At 49.2% G+C, this 10,472-nt stretch overlaps 1 protein-coding gene across 1 annotated transcript in view; it reads left to right on the top strand.

Annotated features, from left to right (window-relative positions):
• The window catches only part of LOC143297149 (uncharacterized), a 20,321-nt gene extending 10,167 nt beyond the window's left edge, over positions 1-10,154 (top strand). The window contains exons 2-3 of the mRNA XM_076609329.1: positions 5,188-6,319; positions 8,417-10,154. Coding sequence (XP_076465444.1) covers positions 5,359-6,319; positions 8,417-8,781 — 1,326 coding nt within the window. The 5' untranslated portion in view covers positions 5,188-5,358 and the 3' untranslated portion in view covers positions 8,782-10,154. The remainder of the gene's footprint in view (positions 1-5,187; positions 6,320-8,416) is intronic.
• The last annotated feature ends 318 nt before the right edge of the window (positions 10,155-10,472 follow it).

The following is a 10,472-nucleotide window of genomic DNA, read 5'->3' as shown; positions in this document are numbered from 1 at the left end:
AAACTGAGTGCTACATAGACTTGTAGGCGCTGCATTGGTTGCGGAAGTTCAACGCCGGTATTTCGTGTTTTGTGTCTGTGAATTGTCAGACCGACGTGTAGCAGCAGTAGCAGTAGTAACAGCAGTAGTAGCAATAGTAGCAGGAGCAGTGATAGTCGTAGTAGAAATAGTAGCACTAGCAGTAGAAGCAGTTGTAGCAGCAGCAGCAGTAGTAATAGTAGTAGCAGCAGCAGTAGTGGCAGTAGTAGCACTAGCAGTAGCAACTGTAGCAGCAGCCACAGTTGTACCAGTAGTAGTAGTAGTGGTAGCAGCAGTAGTAGTAGCAGCAGCAGCAGCAGCCGCAGTAGCAGTATACAACCAGAGATGGTAAGATTCACACCCAGTCGGAGTGAGGAAAAGCGGAGTGAAGCCCCTTTCCCAAGGACACAGCACCATGCCGAAACGGGGCCTCGAACCCTGATCACTGGTGAACACTGGACCAGACGTCCAACTCTCTAGGGACTCCATCAAGGCGCCTCCTCGAAATAAAAATCCAAAGAAGTACCACTTGTCCCAGCTCTGGTCTTCCGGCAAGTTACGGTTATCACGTGCACTCCATCTAAAACATGACTGGGGGAAGTCGGCTTATGTATCTTTCTGCCTGTCTGTTTATCAGTCTATCCCTCTTCTTCCCCCTCCTCCAGCTCCTCTCAATCTCTCTGTCTCTCTGTCTGTCTCTGTCTCTGTCTTTCTCTTTCACGCACAGAGGCACAAACACAGACACACACATACGTGTTTACCAACACGCATACACGTGTTTACAAACACACACACACACACACACACACACACACACACACACACGCATGCACTCACGAATGCATGCACACACACACACACACACACACACACACACACACACACACACACACACACGTGTTTGCCACCACCACCACCACCACCAACACCCCCGACACACTGCCGCTTCGTCCAATCACAGCGCCATTTGTTTTCCACGCACATTTGCAGAGAGCGTCTAAAAATAAATATTATCTGGAACAGACGTGTTCACATGTAAACAAACCAGTGCCTTGGGCTTTCATCCGGCCACTGAATGGAAAAGTCTGTCAGTGCTGAGCCCACAAGGAGATTCCATTTCGGGCGCTCTCAGGCAGCTCAGCAATTGTTATCATTAGTTACTAGTATTATCAGCATTATTTTGTATGATTATGGTCATCATTATCATTGTCATTATTATCATCATCAGCATCACCATCGTCGTCGCCGTTCTCGTTGTTGTTGTTCTTGTTGTTGTTCTTCGTAGTAGTAGTAGTAGTAGTAGTAGCAGTTCTACTTCTTCTAGGTAGTAGTAGTAGTAGTAGTAGTTCTACTTCTTCTAGGTGGTGGTAGTAGTACTAATAGTAGCAGCAGTAGTAGTAGTATTAGTAGTAGTTCTTCTACTTCTTCTAGGTGGTAGTAGTAGTAGTAGTTGTAGTAGTTGTTGTTGCTATTGCTGCTATTTAATAAAAGATTGATTTGTATAATGATTTGTTTTTTGTTGTGTATTTGAAAAAGGCTTACATTTTTTTTTTAATAAAAAGTTTCCACACGCCAGAGATATGAAAAATGTACACGTGATGATGTGAACATTCCACATTATAGGAGGCCGGACCTGAAAAACGTGCCGGTGTTCTTTGCTCTTTTGTCACAGGTGGAAGATGGTAGAATGGTTAAGACGCTTATCTGCCAGTACAGTGTCTGTGAGGGTCTGGGTTCGATTCCTAGTCTGGACCTTTCTCCCAAGTTTGACTGCAAAAAAATCAAACTGAGAGTCTAGTCAATCGGACGAGGCCATAAACCGAGGACCCCAGTGCAAGACGCGCTTGGCGCACTGAACAAGAACCCATGGCAACATATGACTTATCCTCTGACTAAAAAAACAAAGCAAAAAGAAACAAATAACACTGTGTGAAGAATCCACTCTGATAGGCACACAAACTCAGTATACAAGCATGCACTCAAGGCCTGACTAAGCGCGTTGAGGTAAGCTGCTGGCCAGGCAGCTGATGGTGAGGCGTACATGGATTTGCCCGAATGCAGTGACGCCTCATTGAGAAACTGAAACTGAAAACTAAAAACTGAAACTTTTCAGTCAGTGACAATGCACCGGTCACCAGGCCTTCCCCTGCCCACCAGTCTTCCCACGTTGATGAAGTGTCGTGTTTCAACAACTGTTTCGTTCCCTGAAAAAAAAACAAAAAAACGGCGTGGTGATTATCTCTCAGCGGACCTGTCGGCCATTTGGCCGCTACCCACAAGTATGACTGTCAGTGTAAGGGCTGTCGCCTCACCTGGAAGAAGACAGAGGTCACAGGTCAGGATGTCAATGAAGGGCTGTCACCTCACCTGGGAGAAGACAGAGGTCACAGGTCAGGATGTCAATGAAGGGCTGTCACCTCACCTGACAGAAGACAGAGCTGACAGGTCAGAATGTCAATCACCATTCTCTGTCTGCACTTCTTTTCTCTTGGCATTATTTTTCATCTGCAAAATTACGGACACCGTTATTGGTGCACTGAAAGCAGAAATTACATTTCATACTCCTGAACTCCAGACATACTGATCTCAGTTCACTAAGATTCAGCGGTGAAAGGGTCAAGCTGTGTAGAGTCTCTAAGAGCTACTTTATACGTATCTGAACATCCGAGATTTTGTGAAGGTCACCGACTGTAGAACGTTGTTTTTTGATCATTAATTTTTGTTTTATATATCTATTAATCTAGTTCCGGTGTGTTGTGTGTGAAGATTTCGCTAAGACAGCTGATGCACAGTTGTCTTCCTTTAAGTGCAGAAGACGACGGTGGAGCTGCTGTCGTCACCATCAGGAGATCTCCCCCGTGATTGGTTGAACACTTCCCTCCCTCCCCCTCCCCCACACCCCATCCCTCCCTATCGTCTGTACCTCTCCCCTCGTCACTTGTGGAAATAGGGCAGCAGACAAATCATCACTTGTCCACCAGTCAGTAATCTGCCGGAGTCTGTCATCGCTGGTGATGTAGGTGGTAAGATCGGGATGATAGGGGGGCGGGGGAGGGGCGGGGGGCTGGAGGGTGTGTTGTGTGTTTGGGTGGGTGAGGGTCAGGCTGGAGGTGGGGGGGTTGTGTGTTTGGGTGGGTAGGGTTCAGGCTGGGAGAGGGTGTGTTGTGTGTTTGGGTGATTGGGGGTCAGGATGGAGGGTGTGCTGTGTGTTTGGGTGAGTGGGGGTCATTCTGGGAGAAGGTGTGTTGTGTGTTTGGGTGGGTGGGGGTCAGGCTGGGAAAGGGTGTTCTGTGTGTTTGGGTGGGTGTGGGTCAAGCTGGGAGAGGGTGTTCTGTGTGTTTGAGTGAGTGGCGGTGGACACTGAAATGGATGCTGTGGGAATAAGAGGCAGAGGAAACATCCGAATGGAAGTGTAATGTTGATCACTGTGTAAACTTTAATCTTGCTGGTGCTCTTTTGTCTTTGCTTGTATTTGTAATTCATGTGAACTGTTGAACAAGTTGCACATTATTTGAACCAAGAAACATCTTGAGATGGGTTGGTATTAGGGGGCGGTCAGCAACGTCCTCATAATGCGGAATGAAGTGTGTTGTGTTGTGAAGAACGATGTCACATAGCTGAGCTGTACTGACCATTTTGGAATCTGCCTTTAAAAAAAAAAAAAATCACCATTTGATGTCTTCGTCATTGTGGGTTCAACTTGCTGTCCGGTGTGTTGATTCGCTGTTGACAAGCAGTGACACTGTTAACTGCATGTTTGGTGCATATCTGTTATGCATGTGTGGGTGGATGTGTGAATGTGTGTCTTCATGTTTTACATTTATTTGCTTATTTATCATCATTGTTGTCTTATTTATTTATTTATTTATTTATTATTATTATTATTTTATTATTATTACCATTACTACTACCTTTTTTTTGTATCATAATTATTATTTATTTATTTATTTATTTATTTATGTAAGCTATTATTTATTCACCCTTTTTTTTTCTCAAGGCCTGACTAAGCGCGTTGGGTTACGCTGCTGGTCAGGCATCTGCTTGGCAGATGTGGTGTAGCGTATATGGATTTGTCCGAACGCAGTGACGCCTCCTTGAGCTACTGAAACTGAAACTGTACCTGCCCAGGAGAACGGGTTTCGTTTCTGTATGCAGTGTGAAGCAAACAGAAACACTCCACCCGTCCAGGACTGGCTTGCACGAGCGATCATACCAGAACCAAGTTTGCTGAGCAGTTTCACCACATTCAAACATTTCACAATCGGCCGCCGCTCTTTCTCTGTCTCAGGACCTTTACATTTGGAACGATCTCAGACGGGCGCAATAGCCGAGTGGTTAAAGCGTTGGACTGTCAATCTGAGGGTCCCGGGTTCGAATCACGGTGATGGCGCCTGGTGGGTAAAGGGTGGAGATTTTTACGATCTCCCAGGTCAACATATGTGCAGACCTGCTAGTGCCTGAACCCCCTTCGTGTGTATATGCAAGCAGAAGATCAAATACGCACGTTAAAGATCCTGTAATCCATGTCAGCGTTCGGTGGGTTATGGAAACAAGAACATACCCAGCATGCACACCCCCGAAAACGGAGTATGGCTGCCTACATGGCGGGGTAAAAACGGTCATACACGTAAAAGCCCACTCGTGTGCATACGAGTGAACGCAGAAGAAGAAGAAGGAACGATCTCACTCTTTCGCTTCGTCAAACCTGCACACCCAGCTCCTTCACGTCTGGCCCAAAAGCCAACCTCTTTGCAACACAGTTCTTCCCTCTCCTTCCTCTTTCTATCCACAGTTTCTCTGTTCTTCTTTCTACATGTAGTTATAAGGTTGTTGTTTTTCTTTCATCCACTGGTTTCAGAGTAACGCATGCTTGTGGAAGTAGGGAGTGAAATCGCTTTGGATTGTCTCCGCACAAGATTCAGTGTGTGTGTGTGTGTGTGTGTGTGTGTGTGTGTGTGTGTGTCTGTGTGTGTGTGTGTGTGTGTGTGTGTGTCGGTGAATCTTGTGCGGAGACAAGCCAAAGCGATTTCACACCCTACTTTCACACGCATGCATAACTCTGAAACCATATATATTATACATATAGAATACATTTGATTAATGTTGACATTGCTCGTGCATCCCGGCCCTGAAAAGAAAGGTGGTGATGACTGTCTTCGCTGTGTGCAGGACTCACCAGGACAAGACGGAGGACGGGCGCCGGCCAGAGACCATCTTCAGTGCTGTGACTGTGTGACTGTGACCACTTCCCCCTTGCCCGCCTCCCCCCCCCTCCTACCCACACAGTGACGGTGCTGACTGACAGGCAGACCGCCAGGGCCGGAGCCTTGCCACCCTAGGATGCCCGTGCCTCCTGCCCTGACCTTGACCTCGTCTGCCTTTTGCCTCCTGCTGACCTTGACCTTGACCTCGGCCAGCTCCCAGGGGTGGGGGGTAGGAGGAGGACGAGGAGGAGGAGGGACAGGCAGGAGCAAGGGACCACCACCACCACTACCACCGTCACCAGAAGAACCTCATCATCAACAAGGGACGGAACTCTGCGACAATGCCCGGCTGCAGTGCACGGTGCGGACAGGCTGCCAGATGGCGCTGACCAACTTCTTCCAGGGCTGCCAGTCCGTGCTGGTCGGAGGCGGAGGAGTGGAGGGGGAGGGGCAGCAGGAGTCTGCATGCCCCACGCGCTGCGGGCACGCGCTGGTGTCGCTTCTGACGAGCGGGGACGGGGCGGGGCGGGCCTTCATGCACTGTGACTGCCGGGGCCAGGCGGGGTGCGAGGAGCGGAAGCGGCGCGTGCAGGTGTGCCAGGGGCACGTGCTCCGCGCCATGGAGCGGGTCAAGGACGGGCGGGCCGACCTCAGCTGCTCCCTGGCGAGAGGCATCTGCGAGGCGGACACCTCGTGTCTGGCGGCGCTGAGGTACTACGCGCGGCACTGCGGCCAGCTGCTGACTGGCGGCGCGCGCTGCACGAGCCGCTGCCGGAACAGCGTCCTGATCCTGTACCGCCAGCCCCGAGCCGCCAAGCTGCGCACGTGCCGCTGTCAGGGCGACGAAGACTATGACTGTCCGCGCCTCCTGGTCAACACGGAGCGACTCTGCCTGCAGTCACAACACCGACACCACCACCACTCTCACCACCACCACCACCACCACACTGTGCAGGACGAGGGTCAGGGTGAAGGTCAGGGTCAGGCAAGGTACAGACGGCCCGGACGACAGCCAGCGTCCCCCATCACACAGTCACACACCTCTTCCGCTTCCGGTCAGAGTTCTTCTTCCGGTCACGTGAGGGCCGGCTCGTCAGGTACAGTGGCAGTGTCTGTGGGGATGGTGGTTTTTGTGGGGGTGGTGGTGGTGCGTGTGGTGTAAGTGTGTGTGTTTGCCTGTGCCTGTTGCCCGCCAGCATGCGTATGACGGCTGCCTTCAATGTCCTTCGTACATGACTTACCCCCCCCCACCCCCCCCACCCGCCTACCCCCACCATTCCGCACCCACCCACTTCTCTCTCTCTCTCTGTTGCGTCAAGGAGCCTCAGCAGTAGGTATGGGACAGTAGACACATGTGTACGTGTGTGGACACCAGCAGGGACTGTATGCACGCCGCCTTTCAGCACGGAATCAACTTGACATCACCAGGACAGTCTTTAGTGGTGAATCTTCCTCTGGCTTGTCTGCTGCGGGAGAGGGGTGTGGGGGATGGTGCATCTGGTGGTGATGATGTATTTAGTGGTGTATTTTGGTGCCGGTGTATTTTGGTGCTGGTGTATTTTGGTGGTGTATTTGAAGGGTGCGTTTATGACTGAACGGCATCACTTACCTGGTGAAGAAGTGTAAACACAAAGCTTTGGTGGGGGGTCTGTGTGGTGGTGGTGGTGGTGGTGGTGATGGTAATCTCTTTTGTGACGTAGTGAGGAACGTTGACGCACGTGCAGTTAAAAAAAAAATCAACCTCAGGAATTTGCCAGAAAACAAACCCAGTGGCTATGTCAGCCAGCATGTCACTGCTGTCCAGAATGTCGCTGACCCTCAGAGCTCATCCCTGGCTGACAACACGTCGTACGGAGCGGTGAGTTCATTGCTGACGACACGTATGACGCAAGTAGATGTGTGCATGTCATCTCGGTCAATGCATGGGAGAAGCCTTGTCCACGTCATTTCCGGCCTTCTGTTCCACATGGTGACGTGTTTGCCGTCAGAAAGCTTTCGTCTATGGATGTGTGGGTCTGTTTATTTCATAAATATTAACCCCTTGACTGCTATACATTGGTGATTTGAGATCAGTTTGAAATGAAATTGAATTACAGTTACCACTTTTTGTGTGCTTAACGATGGTATCGCTGACTTTACTGAATGATGACTGACATCCTGACCTAAAAGATCTGCCTGATCCCTTCACTGACGGATATACTCGTCAGTGGCATACAAGGGGTTAAACGTGGCTATCCTCATGATTTTTTTTTCCTGTTTGTTTATTAATTCCGGAAGAAGCTGTTTGTGTATGTATGGGGTGTTGGAGGGTAGGGGGGTGGGGGGGTGATAAACAATTTTGGGACCACTAAATGTGAGCTGTGTGAGGTGAGGGTGAAAGCGATGTGATTTGTATTGATTTGTGTGGTGGTATTTTTGCGCTTGTTTGTTCATTTTATGAAATCAGGCAATGGATTTGTTACTGAAGGTATTGGTGAAATGATTTTTTGTTCTTTATAATTTTTCGTAAAAATGTCAATTGCAGTTTGTACGTATTGGTGTTTTAGTACATTTCAACTGGAAATTCCTGTTGAGAATATGAGGGAGGCACTCGTACATGATAGATAATGCTTTGCATGAAAAGACCAGATCGTGTTAACTTTCTATAATCTTTATTTCTGTGTCTTTACAGTAGCAAATCAAGCAAAGCTTGAATGCCAGTCCAAAACAACCGCAAAACCCAGTCCCCACGGCTGTGAACTGTCCTGAATACATGACATGACACCCTACCGTCCGTCATCCAACAAAACCCGTTTTCCCTTTAACCCTTGAGGAGCTGAAGAGCGCACCCCCCACACACCCCCACCCGCGTACCGCCCCCCCCCCCCCCCAACCCCCTCCCGCCTCCCGGCCCCCTTTTTTTTGTTCATGTTAAAGTCTTGTTGCCTTGTTTGCTGACAGTTTCTCCAGAACCGAGAAGACTTTCATCTGCATGTCATGTCTCACAGCGTTTATCTTTCACCGGGCATTAGATTGCCTTTTCCTCCATCCATGTCCTTCCCATTGCCCAGCCACGCCATGTATCAGATAGGTTTGGGTCAAGGTCGAGAGGTTAAGGGGTCACGGTCGATAGGTTAAGAGGTCAAGGTCGAGAGGTTAAGGGGTCAAGGTCGAGAGAGGTTAACGGCTGCCCCCTTTCCCTGTGCCCCTGACAGGCGGCAGACGCAGACGGCAGCAGGGGGGGCCGCTCGTGAGACGTCAGAGGAGGAACAAGCCTGGAGGCAGGAGGAGGGGGGCCCAGAGGAGGAGGAGGAGGGGGAGGAGACCCCCCACCTCCCTCCCCGTCAACAACGCCTCCACAGACCGCGTGCTGAAACGAAGGTCGAACCTCGGCCACATCAAGGTCACAAGGTCACGCAGGAGGCGGTGCCCGGGGGGCAGGCGGGGGAAGGGGAGGGGGAGGGGACAGGGGAGGAAGAAGAGGAGGAGCAGCAGCAGCAAGCATGGCCGGGCAGGGCGGAGGAGGAGACAGTGCCGTCTGAAGAAGAGCTCCAGAAAACCCAGGTCTGTGGATTCCTGAAGGCTGGTGGGCCAGTGCTCTCGGCTCACAGAGCGCGTCACACCCACCATGACACCATGACACCCTGGCACCCTGACACCATGACACTGTGACATCACGACACCATGACATCCTGACAGGCTGCGTGACGTGTCGTACCCACCATGACACCATGACACCACGATACCATGACACACTGACACCCTGACATCACACCACGACACCCTTACACCATGACATCCTGACACCCTGATACCATGACATCCTTACACCATGACATCCTGACACAATGACACCCTGACACCCCTACACAGTGACTCCACTACATCCTTACATCATGACACCCAGACACCCTGACACAAGGACACCATGACATCCTGACACCATGACACCCCGACACCCTGACACAATGACACCCTGACACATGACACCACGATACCATGACACCCCGACACCACGACATCCTGACACAATGACACCCCGACACATTGACACCCCGACATCCTGACAGACTGCATGACGTGTCGCACCCACCCTGACACCATGACACCCCGACATCATGACACCACGACACCCTGACAGGCTACGTGACGTGTCACATCCACCATGACACCCTGACACTCTGAGAAGGCTGCCAGACAACCTCCTGACACTGACGTAAAATTAACGTGAAGAGGGTATACAGGCTGTGGAACCTTTTCCCCACAGGGCTGTTTTCCACGGTCTGACTTTGCTGAATGCAAACCATCTTTACCCCTCCGAAACTCAACCAGAACATTTTGTTGTGTAATCGGCCCACATCTATAAATAAAGAAGAAGAAGAAAGAAGCAAAAAAAGAGTTTTAAAAATAAATAAAAACATGAAGACCAAGAAATGACGAGACATAATTGAAATGACAATTTCACGACTTGACAGACGTACCTGCTTTCGAGCTCACGGGCGGAAAAATTCAATTACATGAAAGTGAATTCATAAAAAAAAATAAAATAAAAATAAAGCGGATTCAAAAACATTCGACCACAAACATTTGTACATACAAACGAGAGCTTGAAGTCTGTGTTTCTCATCAATGATAAATGATGATTTTATCTGCATTACACTGAAGTTCGTCTTCTGGGTATATTTCAATAAACATTGAGAATTTTCTTTTCATTTTCTTTTCATTAAGATTTTGTTACGACTGGCATGATTTTAGGTCTTGTTTTGTTTCCGACGAACGTCATGCACACTGGACACGTTTAGTGTGTTTCCGACGAATGGGAGTGTTTAAGATGTTGCTTTGTTTTTGGTGATATTCAGGAGATGCGAATGTACATCAGAATAATCAATTTTTATTTTATTTTAAAAACTAACTATGGATCCTGCATTGCAAGCAAGAAGGACTCAGTATGATGGATTACACACACACACACACACACACACACACACACACACACACACACACAAAATGGAGAGAGAGAGAGAGAGAGAGAGAGAGAGTCTATTAAAGTTTGTGAATGTATTGTTGGAATGATGGTCAATGACTTCGAGTTAGCGTCCTCTTCAAAAGAGAAGTATTCAGATCGTCTCAGCAATATGACGCATTAAAATGAGCAGGCATTGGTTTGGGTTCATTGCGTGCGTGCGTGTGCGTGTGCGTGCGTGCGTGCATGCGTGTGCGTGCGTGCGTGTGTGTGTGATTGCTTAGTTGTTTTTATTACGTTGATACATT

Source organism: Babylonia areolata, chromosome 22, assembly GCF_041734735.1.
Source record: "Babylonia areolata isolate BAREFJ2019XMU chromosome 22, ASM4173473v1, whole genome shotgun sequence".
NCBI classification, from domain to species: Eukaryota; Metazoa; Mollusca; class Gastropoda; order Neogastropoda; family Buccinidae; genus Babylonia; species Babylonia areolata.
Note: the sequence above shows the minus strand (reverse complement) of the source record. Positions and strands in the feature narration are given on the sequence as shown.